This window comes from Diabrotica undecimpunctata, chromosome 8 (genome assembly GCF_040954645.1).
Source record: "Diabrotica undecimpunctata isolate CICGRU chromosome 8, icDiaUnde3, whole genome shotgun sequence".
NCBI lineage: Eukaryota > Metazoa > Arthropoda > Insecta > Coleoptera > Chrysomelidae > Diabrotica > Diabrotica undecimpunctata.
This window is the reverse complement of record NC_092810.1, coordinates 9,304,877-9,325,195: the sequence shown is the minus strand read 5'-3', so window position 1 is coordinate 9,325,195 and position 20,319 is coordinate 9,304,877. Positions and strand designations below refer to the sequence as shown.

Sequence of the window (20,319 nt, the reverse complement as noted above, 5' to 3'; positions counted from 1 at the left end):
GTACCCTGGAGTCAAAATTGGTCAAATCCAAAAATTAAGAAAATGTAATTTTATGGTGGGTAAAAACCTTGAAAACGAGTCTTCAGAATAGTAATGTTCAATACCGAGCCAAATCCATATTAACGCTTACAATACAAATTGCCTATATTAGACATAGTGGTTATAGCGAGCACATTCGAGGAACTGCAAATTATGATGGGGGAACTAGCAGCCAGTTCCCAATACGTCGGCCTAAAAATGAATATGAAAAAAAAAACAAAAATAATGACAAACACAGATGACCCCAAACGTATAACTATAAATGGCAGTGAGATAGAACAAATCCGGGAATATATCTACCTAGGCCAAATCCTGAGACTTGACAAAGAGAACCAAAGTGCGGAAATTACTAGAAGAGCAAGACTAGCATGGGCAGGATTTGGAAAACAATGCATATATGGATGTCAAACCTGGACCCTAACCAAGCCAAACATGAATAAACTAGCCACAACAGAAAGAACAATGTTAGGTATACGACTGTCGGATAAAAAGAGGAACGACTGGTTAAGATCCAAAACAAAAGTCGAGGACATAGCAACAAAATTTGCCAAACTTTAATGGAGCTTCGCGGGCCACACAGCTAGTCAAAAAGACCAACGTTGGAATACTACAATACAACATTGGAGACCTTACGAAAGTAAACGACCAAGAGGAAGACCACAAATGAGATGGGTTGATGACATTAAAAGAATAGCCGGAACAAATTGGAAATATATTGCTCAGGATAGAGACCGATGGAAGGAGTTGGGAGAGGCCTATGTCCAAACATGGACGACAGAAGGCTAAGAAGAAGAAGAGAGTCATAAACATTAAAAGATACATTGACACCAGACGACACAAGAACAAACAGTTTAAAAATTATTGAAAACGACGAAGCTACATATTGGGTGACATCAGGAGAGAGAATTCTCTGGACGGAATACGGAATACGATTTTTGCAGATGCGTGGAGAGGAGTTGAGTGCAGATGAGTCTAATTCCTGATCAACTTTATAACGCGATGGAACCGGTCTAAACTGGCGGCAACTGATTAAATCGTGGAAAAATATTTTGCCCAACAATCCACTTCTTCCGATAGAAGTTAACAAAGAATCCAATGACCAACCTGTGCAAGTTGTACTAGATGCTGCCCTTCAAATTTGCAACGATATAACTAATTCATCGGAATCAAGAGAATGGCTTAACAGATAAAGAAGTAATTAAAGAAATGACAGGATCTGATGAACACGTGGCCCAGGAAGCACAGGATGAAAAATCTTTCACAGTCAACTATGATGAAGCTATAATGGCCGCAAACACTTTGAAGCGTTGGTGTGAGGAGAGAGCATATGACTTTGAAAACATTTTGATGTTAAAGGACATACAAGAACAAGCAATGACAGACTGTCTAAACAAGAAAAAGCAAAAGACAACCAAAGATTTCTTTAAAGTGTGGGCACAGTACATAATATGTACACTTTTTGTAATCTGACACTCCTTTAATCCCATACCAGTCGGATTATCAAGTGACAACTGCACTTTTATATCATAAATTATTACACAAACACGTTAATTTTTATTAATTTTGGAAATCAGTGGCGTCACCAATAAAGAGCAATTACCTACAGTAAAAGTTAGTTTATTACAAAATATTCAACACCCTATATCTGAATAACGACAAAACTTTTTACACGTTTATGGAAACTTTGTTTTAAAAGTGAATGCTGACTCGACCATAACAATATTTCATTTCAGATTACTTTGGAAACACCCTGTATAAAAAAGGGGGCTAGCGGTAACAAACATACATTATTGTAACTTGTATTAATACAGTGATATAAAATTTAGGTAGTTTATACTTACTTAAACGACGCCTCTTAAGGCTACAACAGACATAGACGGCACATCCAAAAATTAATAAACCGACAGTCACTATAACAATTGCAATTACAAAATTATAGACAGGTATTGCATGATGACTCATAGTTCTATTTTAGCTAATATCTAAAAATTAAGTAAACACATGAAGAACACAACACCATACACTCAATTAACTAATGACTTGATTTTAAAAAGTTTCTCGGACACAAATGATACAATAATGTGGTTTTTGTGATTATTAGTCACATAAACAGTACGGGAAGCGAACAATATCAAATGTAATCGCCCATCAAAGTTGCACCTAACCTTCAGCGACGTTTATAAATAGTCTTTCAGCAGTGTTGCTGTAATGGATTAGTTTAAAATATTGATAAAATTATTCTTTTATCAGAAGGATTAAATTTAGGATAAACCACGTTACATGTTTGGAAACAAACGACGGCGTCATTGATATTCCCAGAAAATTGAAAGTGTAGGAAAAATAATTAAATCAATTCGAAAGTGTAAAATGCGGGATACACGTGGGATTTTTAGCTAAAGTATTTTCCAACTAATTTCGTATTTAAATTCGATAAAATATTTCGATGATGAGTACAATTCTACATATAGAAGCTCAAGTGTATACTATATAACCGAGAAAAAATAGATTTCGTTAAAAATTATTTTATTATACTTTTTTGCTACTCACAAATATATTTTGCTATGATACTGATAAATACGAGGTATGTCCAAAGAGTATTTAATCGCGTTCATAGAATACCTTCGAAATGCGTTAATCGTCGTCTGGCGACGATATCGTTCGAAGCAACTCACTGAAGCAGTTCTGAAATTTAGTTTGTTTTAATGGATTCCAGTGGCGTTCTCGCATTCGCTAAATTGTATCTACACACATAAAAAATGTCTAAGGATCATCACTACTATTATTCCATTTTTTTTTTCAATAAAAACTTGAACACTCTTTTGTTAATACTAGATCTAGAAACTTATTATCTACATATCAAGGTATGCCATGAAAATTAATCTGTCAATTAATCTGCAGATTAATTGCTTCAAATTGCAAAGAAAAAGTCCTTCAAATTTTAAAGTTAGTCTGTATAGTAGAAACCCTCAATTCAGAAGAGTGATTTCATAGTTTAAACGCCGAATATCCTCAAATTTAAATGTACACAGCGGCCCTCGAAAACTGCCTGTTTTCTCGATTGCAATTTGCGTTTCCTCATAAGAAATTACAGAATATATAAAGTAGTATATTTATTTGTGCTTCTCTATAGTAGACTTGACCAGAAGTTGTCGTACAATGTAGCCAATTCTTGTTCACAAGTAGTAATTATGGTCATACAAAACCTGTATTCTTCCATGCAGCGATTATTACCGTCATAAAAATACCAAAAAAACACGATTTTTTCAATAGTAAAAATTAAGCACAAAATTGTAATGAAATAAATTTTATTTATATGCTCCGTTTCGTTACATATTTAAATTTATAAAATAAAAATCGATATTTTAAAACAATATTTTTCAATCGTTTGGCAACTTTGGAATTAGCGACGGAATTCCGTTTCAATTCAGATCCACAGAAAGCCGTAAGACTAGTTTTTGTCGAGCGAGTGCCCATCAACAATAGGTTATTTACATTGGCGTTTCTGAGGGTAGGGTATTTTATGCGATAAGTTTGTGTTATTGATAAAACGTGTTATAGATAATACGAGTGTTACAGTTTGTCGTTTTATAGTAAATTTTTAGTTATATTCTGTGATTATTTGGTTTGAGTTTTATTGGAGTTGGACGAAAAACCGAGTTGTTCCAAGAGAAGACTGCAAAATTCTGATGTTGATTCCAAAAATGAAATGCTGCAAAAGAGACGGAAAATGTTAACGTCCGAAGAGAAGGTAATAATACGAAACGTTTATGAAGGAATTGTCGGCAGAAAAATGGAATTAAATGTTAGCCAAGCGGTCGACATTTGTAGCAGTTTAACAAAAGTATCCGTTAGCTGTATTTATCGTGTACTTAAAAATACATCGGAAAATAAAAAGCAAGAAAAAGGTAAAACTAGAGGTAGGAAAAGCATTGTTTTGGATGACGAGACAAGGAATATTATACGTCGAAAAATTCATTCATTTTATTTTCGGAGTGAAATTCCAACACTGAAAAATATTTCTCAAGAGCTCGAAAACGATGACTCCTTACCCAAGATATCTCGTAGAGTCTTAACCAGGACCATGCGTGAAATGAACTTTCGATATGTAAAACTCAACAGAAAAAGTATGCTATTAGAAAAAAATAAAATTATTGTGCGGAGAAGAAAATATTTAGAAGAAATACGCAAAATTCGCAGCACTGGACGCAAAATATGTTATTTGGATGAAACCTGGATTAACCAAGGTTGGAAAAGGTCATACAGTTGCAAAAGTTTGGCAAGATTTAAATGTCAAAAGTAAACGCGAAGCATTTATAGAAGGCTGATATACAGGATTAAAAGCTCCATCAGGAAAGGGACGGCGTTTAATCGTCACCCATATAGGAAGTGATACAGGGTTTCTTGATGATGGTTTTCTTCAATTTGAGTCGAAAAAAACAGGTGATTATTAAAGAAATTGAAAGGGAGGATTCAACAATGGCTTACAGAAAAGGGGATTGCATACGAAGAATCAATGCTCAAAATTTAGCTCCTTGACATTGCACAGTTAAGGAAAATTGAATATCTTAAATATGCTGTAGATGAAACTGCAAAAGATTATGGTGTCAAAGTTCTGCGTCTACCACCTTATCATTGCGAACTTAATCCCATTGAACTTATCTGGGAGCAAGTGAAAGGAGAAGTAGCACGCAATAACAAAACGTTCAAATTAAACGAAATTAAGAAACTTTTGATTCAAGCAATCCTCCATGTAACTCCAGAGAAATGGGCTAAATGTATAGGCCACATAATTAAAGAAGAACATCGTATGTGGGAACTTGACACTTATATATAAGTTTTACTAGAGCCAATTATAATTACACCAGGTGGTGAAGATAATAATGACAGCGATAGCAGCACTGCATCTTCAGGTTTAGACAGCGAATAATACTTTCTAATAGTTTAATAAGAACATCAGCATAAAAAAAACCAAAAACACAAAAAAAACGAGAAGAACATAGTAAGTGTGTATAGTGTTTGTGTTTAAACACATCAAACATTATTTTTATTTTGTTTTTATAGAATTTTATTTTGTTTTATAGGATTTTATTTTGTTTTGTTTTATACTGTTTTATAAGTGTTTTGTTCATTTTATTTAATAAGACAATATGGCTCTTGGCGAACAGCCATTTAAAAAAAGTATCGCGCCACAAGACATACCTCTGGGGTGGTGTGGAAACTGTCTTAAAATTTGTTTTAAAAAAATTTCATTGTGTAACTCTTTAAGGACAGGTCACGTCAAAAGACGTTTTAGCGTAACTTCCGCGACAGCCGGTTGGTATCAGTAAACTTTCTGCAAAATTACTTCTTTTTTATAGCTTTTTGTTTGTGGCATTCTGTATTTTTAGGGGAATGTAGGGAATGAGCCGCAAAATATTTATTCATATGTTTATTTATTGACGTTTCGATCTCTATATCCAGAGACCGTTTTCAATTATACAAATGATAGTACTATTTATTTTCTATGGCTTTTCGCTTGTCGTTCTGTATTTTTAGAAATGATGTTGGGAATAAGCCACAATATATTTATTCAAATGTTTAATTTACGGACGTTTCGATCTCTATAAAGAGACCGTTTTCAAACATACAAATGACAGATATATTTATTTTTCTATAGCTGCTTGTTTGTGGCATTCTGTATTTTTAGGGAGAAGGTTGGACATAAGCCACAATATATCTATTTACATGTTTAATACATTGACGTTTCGATCTCTATTCCGTTTTTAAAGAAAGAAAAAAAATAAACAATATAAGATTATAAAAATATATAATAATAAACAAATAAAATAAATATAACTATCATTTATATCTTTGAAAGCGGTCTTTGGATATAGAGATCGAAACGTCAGTAAAAACTTGTAAATAAATATATTGTGGCCTATTTCGAACATTAATATTTGAAAAATAAAATATAATTAACGTTAAAATAAAAGTAAGTGTACGTCACTGGATTTCCAAACAGCTTTCCGCATTTCTGGGCCTTTAAACGATGACTCACTCTCTCAAATAGTGAAATTATACCATAAGTAAAAAAGATCACGTATCATTCAAATTTATTTTTTCCTCATCTTCTTTCATATCAGATAATTGATTTTCTTCATAGTTCTTTATATTTGTACTATTTTCAACCAGCAAAATTTTTGATGATGGCACGAGGAAATTTTCCAATTAATCGTATAAATATTGGACGTCATCAACAACGAATCGAAGAGAAGCACTAAATTGCCTATAAATAATATGGACGAACCAAATTTTCATAAACCACTGTTTACTACCACATAACAAGACTGTGGTTTTGATGAATAATAGTACTTATCAGCTTTAACAATAATTACAATAAAAAATGTTATCAATATAATAAACAATCAAATTTATAGCTGGGAAACAGAGTGAATGTTATTTGTAGCTTTTGATACAAATTTTAAATTATTCAACTCAAAGAGTTAAAATTGGGATTATCCACAATGGATCATTCAACAAACCGTAAAATGGAAATTAAAATTCCGTAATTAATACTTGATTAAAAAAAAAATAAAATGATATATATCGTCATGAACGGTAATTTTATCAAGTAACCAATGAATTGAAAATTAAAAAATTCCGGGCCCTTAACATCAACATAGCTATTTTTCAGTTAAAAAAGATGGAACTTTTAATTATAGTCCAGGAAACAAAAGTTTTCATCTCGAACTTTTTCGGAAAAGATCGATTTACTTGAAAATTCGAGAATAAGTAGTGGATATTGCAAAGATCAATATATATATATATATATATATATATATATATATATATATATATATATATATATATATATATATATATATATATATATATATATATGATGCCAAAATACGCTTTTACCATGGGGGTAGTTGCCGCCACAGCTAGAGGGAGTAAATATTTTATTATATGTGGTTCAATGTCCACGTAGGCACAAGCGTACACTCTGGCGATGCTAAAACCCGGTGTCGCTGTTTGGAATTCAGGAATATGGTCATCTGATTGGTGTACCTCAAATTATGTCTCGCTAAACAAAAAAGGAACTACTACCAGATCTGAAAACTACCACACACTGTCACTAACTAATAACACATGCTAGTAAAATCTTGTTGGATATCATCAAAAACAGATTAAAAACCTATCTACATTGTACATTATTAAATATCTCAGGAACAAGTGGGGTTTATAAAGTGTAAAAGTTTATAAAGGTAACAAATCCTAAACCTGAGACAACTCATTGAAAAGTCTAGAGAATTTCAAGTACCTATGATCATATGCTTCGTTGACTACCAAAAGGTATTTGATTGTGTAAGCTGGATAAATCCGTGGTCCATTTTAATAGAACCAATGCATCTGTTCACACTTATTAAAAATCTGTACCAGTCCAACATATCAACAGTACGACTAGATCAGATGTTCTCAAACCAATTCAAGACCGAGAGACGTGTTAGACAAAGATGGCCAAAGTTATGATGTTAGACAAAGATTTAACATCTACACAATTTATGATTGGCCAATTGACTAGAAAATGCACAAATCGATACGAAAGAAAACTGTATAAAAAGGGTGCATTTTCCAAGCCAAGGCAGTCTACCCTCCACAGAGATAGTAAAACAAAGAACGAGGACAGTTTGTAACTCTACCAATGCAGACAAGCCCAATAACACTGTGTAGGCCCCAGTAATTTAAGATTCTATTGTCGAGACATTCTACCAAAAAAAAAATTATAAAAAATCTAACAAAAAAAAACAGCAACAAAAATTAAAAAACACTAACAAAACCGGCGCAAGCCACCAAAAAAAATAACAAAAGCCAAGGCACGTAGAGCTCGAATCCTTGAGTGCTACGGGGGAAATCTCCAACCTGGGAAGCTTGAGGCCTAAACAAGCAATTTCAGTTTCGTGTATGTCACAAGAGGATAACAGGAATACAGCGTATTACGCTGGCCTGAATTTAAAATCGGTTAGGGAACCATGTTGGAGTCCTATTACCCAGGATAGCCACATAAAGAGCATTTGGGTGATAGTTTTGTCCCTATCGCGCATTAGAGTGCTATAGGGGCAAATGGATGGTCTGGAACGCGAGGTGGAGTGACTTCTGTTTTACTCGAGTTAATACACCTCGCTCCAATGAATTGTTACACCCGAACGTAATTCTAAAGGGTGTTCATGTCCCACAGGCTGGGTTTAATTAAATTGCTTGCTTGCCAAGGCAGTCTAGTCTTGCTACGGCTCGCATATAGGGTCTCCTATACTCTGGGAGCTACCTTCACGGGGCTATTATCCCCACTCGTCCTTAGACTCTATTGCTTGGATCTTTCTACTACCAAACTGTGTTTTATTGCTACCAAGATATTACCTAACCCACCAAATTGGAACAGAAACGCAGAGGAAACTTCGATTGGGAGGGTCATAGCACCTAGGGAGTAGATATGGGTTAATTCTTGCCAAGAGTCAAACCTCCTTATGGTGACATTCACCATGCGGCCACTTTCTTTTGGTTTACTAACTTTAACAAGATTCTACAATTGATTAAATTTTAAATAAAAAACTGAAACTTTAATAACAAACAACACAAATTTCATCTCTGAATGCTTATAAACAATTGCGCTGAGAATTTAAAAACAAATTATCTCCAGTTGTATGGGTCGTACAAACTTCTTTTTATTTAAGATGTGTTTTTTCATAACCATTCAATTATTTTTTATAAGTAAACAATTAAAAAAAAGTGGCACAAGCTTGGAAAACATTAAAGCAGTTTAGGAAAAATGAGAAAAATGAAGACAACATTTCTCTCATAAAGTTAAATGAATGGGAAGAATATTATACGAAACTGCTGAAAGAGGATAGAGTAGAGTACAGATGGGAAAAGATAAGGGAATTAATAGACAACAGAGACGAAAGACAGGAAATCCCTATAATAACATTATCTGAATTGACGGAAACCTTAAAAGAGGTTAAAAACGGAAAAGCCGCAGGGCCTGGAGACATTCCCATAGAGCTGGTTAAATATGGGCCGACTGCACTTTTAGAATTAATAATAGACCTTTTCAATAAATGTATGTGTGGAAACCAGGAAATTCCTAAAGGTTGGAATAAATCTTATATAAGCTCCATATATAAGAGGGGGAATAAAAGAGACTGTTCCAATTATAGAGGTGTTAGAATTAGGTATTATTATTAAAGAAGAGGGTTGAAAGACAGATACAAGATATTGAAGAACAATGCGGCTTTCGTACCGGGAGATCCTACCTTGATAATATATTTATCCTACAACAAATAATTGAAAAGCGTGTCGAAAGAAGTAGAGAGACCCATTTGGTATTTATAGACCTTGAGAAAGCATATGATAGTGTCCCGTTAAAGAAAATGTTTGAGGTCCTCGAAAGGTCCGGATTGGATTCGACGTATATCCGAGCGATATATAAATTGTACGGAAATGCAGTTAGTTGTGTAAAAATTGGAACCAGAACCTCAAATGAATTTAAAGTCACTAAAGGCCTAAAGCAAGGATGCTGTTTGTCACCGACACTCTTTAAAATATACGTCCAAGAAGCATTGAGGAATTGGAGAAATAAATGTAGATTTATGGGCATCGAAGTGGAACAAGAAACTCTGTATACATTGTTGTTTGCAGATGATCAGGTGGTGGTTGCAACCGATGAGGAAGATATAAATTATATGAATCGAAAATTATTTGAGGAATATGCCAAATGGGGGCTTACTGTAAACATAAGCAAAACAGAATATTTAAAAATTGGAGGAAATACCACAGATCTGAGGCTTGAAAACGCAGTCATAAAAGGCTGCAACCAGTATAAATATCTAGGAAGCATCATATCAGCAGATGGCAGAGTTAAGATAGATGTACAAAACCGAATAACCCAAGGGAAAAAATGCATCCGAATACTGAATTCATTACTGTGGTCCAATAAAATAAAATTGCATACCAAACTTCGCGTATACAGAGCAATTGTAGAACCAATTACCACATATGGTGCCGAATGTTGGACGATGACAAAGAATGAACGAGATAAAGTAGACGTTGTGGAAATGGATTATCTTAGAAGGTCATGTCGAGTATCGAGAATGGAAAGAATCAGGAATAAGGAAATACGAAACCGTACAGGAATTAGAGATACTCTTTCAGATAGAATACAAGGAAGGCAATTACAATGGTATGGTCACGTGATGAGAATGGAGGAGGAGCGGTGGCCAAAGAAAGCCTTAATGTATGTTCCGCCAGAAAGAAGGAAAAGGGGAAGACCACCAAATTCCTGGAGAAGAGAAATTACAAAAACAATGCAATCTAGAGGCTTAGAAGAGGGAGATTGGAGAGATAGGAAAAGATGGAGGCTGAAATGCGGGAAGCGGCAATCGCCGTTAGACCCCCGTTATATGATGATGATGAAGTAAACAATTAAAAACTAATATACTTTTTTAAAACCATGAAAATTTGAGATGTTACGAAGAGAATGAGACCAAAAAAACCCATCTAAGTATTAACAAAGCACAGTATTATAATTGGGATAAACAAATAGAATTGTTTAAAAACTATTAGACCGATCGGTCCTATCTTTTGCACATACAGTGACTACATAAAAACTCGCATTGTGAAATGTGTTTTAAATATTTTAATTGTGTATTTTAATAATTATAAACAATTGAAAAGAATGCTAACGTTCGTTAATTTGCAATAACTTCTTTGTTTATAGACATTTTTTAATTTAGAGAATCTTATGTTACAGCGCACATTTTCAAAAAATTCTTCTGTTTAACATTTTCATCTACAATGCGTAGTTTTTCCCAATATTGAAATTATTGAAAAAAGTCGCTTTTTTGCTTAACTGTCATTATTTTTCATGTAGAATCACTCCTTGAAGTGTGTTGTACTTATTTACCAACACCCTATGTATTATACAAATACGAGGTTAGATTGATATTAAACTAGCCTTTGATAGATGGCGCTACTTGATACCGAATTGGTTTCGGTGTTGACATTTGCCATTCATCACATGACGTCTGTCAAAATTTTAAGTTTTAAAAACAATTAGTTTGGTTTTTACAGCCGTCAAAAGCAAGCAAATTTTGTGTTTCCGGAGAAATGGAAAAAGTCGAGTATCGTTCGGTGATTAAGTTCCTCCACAAGAAGGGTAAAACGAATGTGCAAATCAATGAAAGCTGAATTTGTTCGTGGTCGTACGAGTGTTTTTGATGATGACCGTCCCGGGAGGCCAAATGAAGTCACCACGCCGGAAATGATCAACAAAGTCCATGACATGATTATGGCAGATCGTTGAATTAAGCACCGCGAGTTAATAGAGGTCCTAAACATTTCCTACGAACGCGTACACAACATCATTCACCATCATTTGGACATGAAAAACCTATCCGCGCGATGGGTGCCGCGTTTGCTGACAATCGATCAAATGCAAAAAAGTGTGACCACTTCGGAGACGCTTTTTTCAATGATACGGCGCGATCCGAATAATTTTTTTCGCCGATTTATCGACAATATATTCGAGAGACAATATATGGTCAGATCTAATAACAATGGGGCTACCCACTGACCCAATTATTATGGAGGACCGTTCAAGACGGAAGCAAGTTGTGCAGTCAGCCAAAACCCACCCTGGGTTGTAGTGATACGAGAAGAAGAACCAATTTAATTGAAAGCGCTTTTACATAAGAAAAGTGCCGGGCAAGGTTCTTTTATACATTGCCAAAAATGTTTCAAAATTAAAAAAAATTAGTGTATTTCTGTACATTAGTTTTCATGTTGTCAAGTTTTATTATTAATCAGTAAGAGCATTTGTTTATAAAGAATTATTTCGTTATAAACCACCAAAAAACTAGTAACTACCTGTAATGGCAGCTTAATTATTGTTTTTCATGGGAATAATAAATGAAAATTTGTAAATGTACTTACAAAAACTTCGATTGCTCTCATTTTTACAACAGGTAAAGAGAACACGCAGAACAATAACTACACCACCGAAAGCTATTATTGCTACAACTATCCAAAAGTAAAAAGGAGGATAAAGACCACTCATTTTTACTATATTATTAAATATTTAAACAGTCTTTGAAAACTAGCTAACACCTAACTATTAATTAACAACACACGACTACTCCGTCACAAAAATTATAATGATTTAACAATCCAATCCTACGAACAATATTATTAAGCGAATGGTTTAATGATTCATGTCATTTTCAGTAACATTTGTGACGATATTGTCGGAATTATCAAAAGAAATGGCCCATGAAAGTTATAACCAACTTTACTTGAAGTTTATTGACAATAATCGAATGAGTGGTCGGAATAGTTTCGTTTTGACTGCAGATTAAATCATTTTTGTGTTACTTGGATATTCCAACAATATTTATGATTATCGCTGCAGAATAAAACTCTATATTAATCAATGGCGGATACAAATTAGACTGTTGTGTACACTACATTATGTTGTAGGATACACGAATGAAAAATACTATTGGGAACCGTTTTTTTTTTACAAAGGATTGTGGGTATAAGTAGGATAAATTGTAGAATCTAGCTGACGAGAACTTAAGCGAGAAATTACACATTTTGCGGAACTACTTATATGAATATGTATGTTGTATAATCCTGTGGCGCACCCAGGGGGGGGGGGTTTGGGGGGTTAAACCCCCCCCCAGGGCATATAAAGTAAACAATATATAAAGAATAGTAGAAAAATGTAACTTGCCTTTCACACACAATACAAAAAATCCAAAACGCTGATTGAATAATTAAATTACCACTTTAAATATGTAGAACACAATAATTATTGTATAAATACGCAATTAATTAATAATATTTTTTATTATATTTAGATATATATATACCTAATATTAGGCTTATAAAAAATTAGACAGAACGAGTCTGTTGCGAGTAGCATGCGCCTACAGGACTGTATCTGCGGCGGCCTTGTGGACTATCACGGGTTATGTTCCCCTGCATGTGTTAGCAGTAGAAAAGAAAAGAGACATCTCTATGGGAGAAGAAAGCATTTGACAACAGCTATAAAAAAAGAAAGGGAAAGATCAATGGAAAAATGGCAAGAAGAGTATAACAACAAGGAAGATGTTGCTCAGTGGACAAAGATGCTGATCCCGAGCCTAAGGGACTGGGTAGATTGTCTGTTTTAGGGCGTATCTTCATAGGATCAGAAAGACAGATACAGATAAATGCCTATACTGCGAATATTCCGACATTGTTACTCACACAATGCTGGAGTGTAATAGATGTACAGTGAAGAGAAACAGAATGTATAAAGAAATAGGTATGAACCCTGTGACTGTAAGAGATGATAGTGAAGATGACGTGAAAGACGGAGGGATGGAATAGTGTTCACAATTACATCCAAGCAGTCATTAAAAGAAAGAAGAAGAAGAGAAACATCAACCGGGCTAATGACAGAGATAAGATCTAATTGCTATTTTAATGGGAATAAATCGCAATTGAAGGTTAAAATAAGTTTACTGACGTTTGAATTTTTGATCTTTGATCTTGCACTGATAACTTGTTTATACTCCAACAATTAATATAAAAAAGAATAGCGGTTGGTACAGAAGTACATCTAGCCTTCATCGACCTAGAAAAGGTGTATAATATAGTTCCGAGACTTAAATTGTGGCAAGCTTAACAACAACTCGACATTAGTCCATACCTTTTAGGAATAATCACAGAAGTATACAGGGATAACACTACTTACCTAAAATCGGATATAGACTATCAGAGACAATAAAAGTAACTAAAGGACTAAAACAAGGATGCAGTATGTCACCCTTACTGTTTAATTTATAGATTAAGGCAGCCCTCCAAAATTGGAAAAACCACTGCCAGGGAATGGGAATCCCCATAGGAAATGGCATACTGTTCTCCCTGAACTTTGCGAATGACCAAGTCATCCTAGCTCAAGATTCTTATGATCTAGAATTTATGATAAAGCGTCTATAGAGAGAATATTTAAAATGGGGGTTACAAGTCAGCATGAAGAAAACAGAATATTTACTTAATTATCAGTTCAGATGCTAGGTTTGAAGTGTTGATAGACGGGGACGTGGAAATCAAAAAAGTGAAAAAATTTAAATATTTAGATCCACTCATTGCTAAGAACGGCTTGGGAGAAACCGAAATTAAACACGAATTAATCATGGACGTAAAATTGTAGGATGTCTGAACTCCTTATGGTGGGATCCCCACATTTCTAAAAGGAACAAAAAAAGAATAGGGCAAACCATGGTTGAATCAGTTCTTTGTTATGGCTCTGAAGTATGGACAATTAATGAAGACCTGAAGAGAAGATTGTTGACAGTTGAAATGGATTATTTGAGAAGAAGTGCTAGAACATCAAGGCAGGAAAGGAAGACTAACGAAACTATAAGAAATAACATGAATGCTACAGAAACGGTCATTGACAGAATAGAAAGAAGAGGTTCAAAATGGTTTGGACATCAATTGAGAATGCCTGACAAACGTTGGCCCCAAAAACTTCACAAATGGAAGCCCCCTGGAAGAAAAAAAAAGAGGTAGACCTCGACGAACATGAAATGAAGGAATTAGAAGAGCGATGGAATCGACAGGTTTGGAGGAGGAGCATGCCTTGGACCGGGAGGATTCCCGGAGGAGAACAGGAATACGGCGATAGCCGTCTTCAAAATGTATTGTATTTACAAGTTGGATTAACGTCAAACGTCAATAACCTTATTTTAACTTTCAATTGTGGCTTATTCCCATTAAAATAGTAATTACTTTAAAATGCCACAAGAAAATAGCTTCAGACCAATAGATAAGATCTAGATAAGAGAAGGGAGTGTTCCAAAAATGTCGTCAGCCTTACAGTGGCCACCCCACTTTCGGAGTACGGTACGTGCGACAGTCAACTGCGCATAAGTAAGAGAGGGTGGTTTTAGTTGGTAGGCAGGATAATAGATACCTGAATCTTTGGAACTGCTATCTTTAGTACTTTAAATTAAACTAAAACCCAAATTGTAGGGACTCAACATGGAGGTAGCATAAAAAAATTTCAAAACCCCCCCCCCCTAATACAAATTCTGGGTGCGCCACTGGTATAATCAATGGTTTTGATGTGGCCTTGTGATCAAAAAGGTTGTAGACCTGTAGGCTGACTTTTATTATATCTGGCAATATAACTTCAAGATATACAATAAGAGTAAGTACACATAAATAGCTGAAACCAAAGTAAACTGCTCTGGTGTTCTCCATAATGTCTAACACTTTGCTATATTTTGGGTATAAAATAAATATACAGTCCATCTAATTTACAAACCGTTGCACGTCATCGGCGTCATAGCCCGTCACATGATACCAACACGAAATATTTAGGCAGTAGGTGTGTTCTTTTTTAGAATCACTTTGCCGAGTACACTGGCATTACAGCCACTAGACATATTTTATTATACAGGGTGAGTCATGAGGAACTTTACATACTTCTACCATATGTAGAGTCCCTCAGGGAGCATATCATGTGGCCACTAAAAAATGTCAACTCCTCTTCTTTATTAATTAACAGGGTGATTTGTGTAATTGACCATTTATTTCATTTTACTGTAGTGTTTATACGGCTCATTTGATTTGTTTAATTTTTGCATGATACAGTACACTACTATAAAGCATTCGACTGGTATTAGCTAAACTAAAAAATTCCAGGACTGGCTTTGGAAAAATTAATTTAGGGATTCGTATTAAATATTACACCCTGTATAATTTTTTTTTAAAATGCAATAAGTGATTTTCAAACTACATAAATAGCCAATGAAAACGACATATGCGACAATGTTGTCGCACTTTTATTAAATTTTTAGTGAACGATCAAATCTTACCAAAAATAGAACAACCATAATGAAGTATCAAATTATAAGGTATTAATTTAAACAAATGTTATAAATTTCAAACATTTTAATTGAAATGATAAACTGAGTCACTGCACAACAAAAAACAGTAACTACTAACAATAACGAAGAACAATTTAAAAAAAAAACTAAAAATATGTACATAGTTATGATAAACCCATAAATTAGAACTGGAAAAGATACAATAATGGTAACAAAATAAAAATAATTCAAAATAGATTTTCGAAATGGAACCCTGCAGCCTGTACACATTTTTGTTGCCGAATTGTTAATTGACGTATTGAGTTACGGATACTCTGGGGATCGTTTCTAATAGTATTACAACAATGTATAATTCTATCAATTAATTGTTGTCGGTTATTAATATTCACTGCGTAAACTAGTTGCTTCAATCGTCCCCAAATATGGTAATCAACGGGATAGAAATCAGGGGATCTTGAAGGCCACGAAATAGGACCTGAACGTCCTATCCACCTGTTGCCATAAATATTATTGAGATGTTGTCTCACTGCCAGTAAAAAGTGTGGGGGTGCCCCATCATGCTGAAAATACATCCCTCGGATAGCAACGTTCGCGTTGGCAAGCAAATTCGGCAAAATATTTTGTAGAAAGTTCAAATAGACCTGCCCTGTTAAAGGACCATCAAAAAAGTGAGGACCTACTAATTGGTTATTTATGACACCAATCCACACGTTAACCGAAAACCTTAACTAAGAACGACGTTCTCGAATAGCATGGGGATTTTCTTCTGCCCACATATGTGAATTTCGTGAATTATTTATCCCGTCTCTGGTAAATTGGGCTTCATCTGTAAATAGTGTCCTGTATAGCGTTGGTCGATTATTGTTAATCCATCTACAAAATTCCAACCTATCGATCTCATCTCCAGCATGTAGTCGCTGAACCATTTGAATGTGATATGGGTATAGATTATTTTTTTGTAAGACTCTACTTACTTTTGATTGAGTAACATTGAGTTCTCGACTTACTTGTCTAGTGCTTATTGTAGGGTTCATAGTAACGGCGCCCATAATGTCATCTTCCTGCGCTTCATCTACATGTCGCTCTGTTGTTCCACTAGGAAAAGTGGCATTTTCTCGCAAATAATTAAAAAACTGACCCAAATGTTGGATGACTGGGAGTTCGACGATTAGGAAATCTTCTGCGATATTCTCTACTAGCAGCCCTACCATTCCCATTACAGAATCCATAAACAAATATGTCTGCATATTCTGTGGTCGAAAACTGATGTGGCATTTGGAACGAAAGTAACAAAAGCTCTACCAAAACTAACACAATGTACTTAACGTAGATATGACAGAAGAAATATGTATTCTTGTACACATAAATAACAATTGATAATGACAATAATGACAATGGGTATAAAATATCAAGAAACGTCAAACGGTCAACGCCAACCTTCATTTTAAACTTTTTTAGATTTATTTTTATTTAGTACAGTTGATGCAATGTATTATTATTTGACATAAAATTTTAATCATTTACAATTAACAAAAACTAACACATACAAGAGGTTTGACTTTTTAATCAATTTAATTCATTATTTATCGAAAATAATGCCCCAATACGATCTATGAGTAAAAATTTTAAATTGAAAAACAATTGATTCTATCGTAGAGATAATACAAAGTGACAGTAAAGATGTTAATTTTCTACGTATTAGATTATGTTGTAGGAACTCATTTTAATTAAAATGTTTGAAATTTATAACATTTGTTTAAATTAATTACCTTATAATTTGATACTTCATTATGGTTGTTCTATTTTCGGTAAGATTTGATCGTTCACTAAAAATTTAACAAAAGTGCGAGAACATTGTCGCATATGTCGTTTTCATTAGCTATTTATGTAGTTTGAAAATCACTTATTGCATTTTAAAAAAAATATATACAGGGTGTAATATTTAATACGAATCCCTAAATTTATTTTTCCACAGCCAGTCCTGGAATTTTTTAGTTTAGCTAATACCAGTCGAATGCTTGATAGTAGTGTACTGTATCATGCAAAAATTAAACAAATCAAATGAGCCGTATAAACACTACGGTAAAATGAAATAAATGGTCAATTACACAAATCACCCTGTTAATTAATAAAGAAGAGGAGTTGACATTTTTTAGTGGCCACATGATATGCTCCCTGAGGGACTCTATATATGGTAGAAGTATGTAAAGTTCCTCATGACTCACCCTGTATATGTATCGATATTATACGCTAACGTAAAAAAGATAACAATTTTCAATTCAATCGTGGTTCAAATTGTAAACAGTAACACTGGCAGGATCTATGATCAGTAAGAGGTAATCGAATAAAAAGTGGAGAAACATGCATTTGTCTTAGAATAACATAGGTTAAACAGAAATGAATGGGAGCTGTAAGTTTAGTCATGATGGCTCCATTTAAAAGAAAATGTCTTGTGACATGAAGAGTAACCAGATAAGTTGAGAATTATCTGACAAGTACATTAAGAAAATCAATCGTGAAACAAATAAAAAGCTGATAATTTGTTGTAAACCTGAATTTCAAATCTAAATCAGATATTTAAAAAATTATTACTACTACTATTAACTCACTTATAAATTCTTGTGGTGGCCTGCAACATAGCTTCCTTATAATTAACACCTTCACTATCAGTATTATAATGGCTACGAAAACCACTCCATAATCAACACCGGCCATGTTAGTCACCCAGACTATCTGAGCAAAAACTGATTGTACTAGGATTCGTTCACGTTAATTCATATCTAAAGATCGATCCGAATGAAGTAGGAACAGCGAAATCTAATTTTATCTTTTTTTATATAAACAGACAAACTAAACAGACAGGTTTGTATATCTAATTTGCATTTGTTAAAAATTTCATTTTCATAACCAATTTTACATCATTAAAGAGGGAGAGAAACATTGTAGCCGATAATTGTTTTAAAAAACAACTAAAGTGTATCTGTTTACAACTGGCAATTCATTACAAATGCAAATCTTCAACTAGATGTTAAGAGCAGGACCAGTTTCTCCATTGTTTCACTTATACAGTAAAGTGCAGTATCATTAATAGTTATTTAACCAACAAGTGTATTAATAAGGGCGATTAACAATTGAGATATTTTAACGCGTGAGCGAAGCGAGCGCGTTAATGTTCGAGATTGTTAATCGCCATTTTAATTCACGAGTTCGTTACAAAACTTTTCCGTCGACCGTACTTTTCAGAAATAAAGATATCTTAGTTTAAATATTTATTTACTTAAAGATAAACAACAATTTTTTCAGCTTTCATTGACTTTATTTAAAGTTTCCTTAGTGGTGCAATAGTGCAATTACTGAAATTAAAGAAAGATATTGATAAATGATTATCTGCTGTATAGCATTTTGACAAATTTATATTTAAGTCATGAATGTGTTGCTTGTGTGAGTCCATTTCAAAAGGTAAAAGAAATAATAAATTAGACTTACTCACAATCAATTTAATTTAACTATCAAACGACCGGTTTCGCTTTCTACAATATGCAAAGCATCTTCAGGTCACGATACAAAGTTAAATAAATGCTGAAAATAATAAACCCATATTAGGGTGTTGTCTAATAAAGGTAAAACAAAGATAGGTGATATAAATTACAGTAATTATGCCAATATTACATGTCTGTGGTTTTTCAAAATGAATAAAATGTTTAAGCAGACAAGGTAAGACCCACAAATTGGTAAAATAGTCTATTAAACTGTAATGAATTAATAAATAAACAAATAAATAAAACATTACTTACATGCCGGTACTCTATTAATTGATGGTTGAAAGAACATGGTTCAAACTATCTTGTATTGTTGATTGGAGAACTCAAGTCAACTATTGTAATTGTTTAACAGTAAACGGTAAACCATTAAGTTAAATAACTTTAAAGAACTTAATGGTATAGAACATTACTTTCATCAAACAAACAATTACATTTACCTATCTCTACTTCATTGGATAAAATCTGTCTCCTCGAGAACTTCCCCGTTTACTGTTAAACAATTACAATAGTTGACTTGAGTTCTCCAATCAACAATACAAGATAGTTTGAACCATGTTCTTTCAACCATCAATTAATAGAGTACCGGCATGTAAGTAATGTTTTATTTATTTGTTTATTTATTAATTCATTACAGTTTAATAGACTATTTTACCAATTTGTGGGTCTTACCTTGTCTGCTTAAACATTTTATTCATTTTGAAAAACCACAGACATGTAATATTGGCATAATTACTGTAATTTATATAATTTATATCACCTATCTTTGTTTTACCTTTATTGGACAACACCCTAATATGGGTTTATTATTTTCAGCATTTATA

The 20,319-nt window shown here is 33.7% G+C and overlaps 1 protein-coding gene across 9 annotated transcripts in view; it reads right to left on the bottom strand.

Moving 5' to 3' along the window:
* LOC140449241 (uncharacterized) overlaps positions 1–20,319 on the bottom strand; it is a 130,269-nt gene that overhangs the window by 79,785 nt on the left and 30,165 nt on the right. Inside the window, exon 1 of one of the 9 annotated variants that reach the window (XM_072542440.1) lies at positions 18,566–18,697. The exons of 6 other annotated variants lie outside the window; for them this stretch is intronic. In XM_072542440.1, the coding sequence (XP_072398541.1) occupies positions 18,566–18,671 (106 nt within the window). In that variant the 5' untranslated portion in view covers positions 18,672–18,697. Of the gene's footprint in view, positions 1–1,880; positions 2,079–12,006; positions 12,225–18,565; positions 18,698–20,319 lie in introns of those variants that run through there. 2 more of the 9 variants (XM_072542435.1, XM_072542437.1) reach the window with 2 other exon arrangements.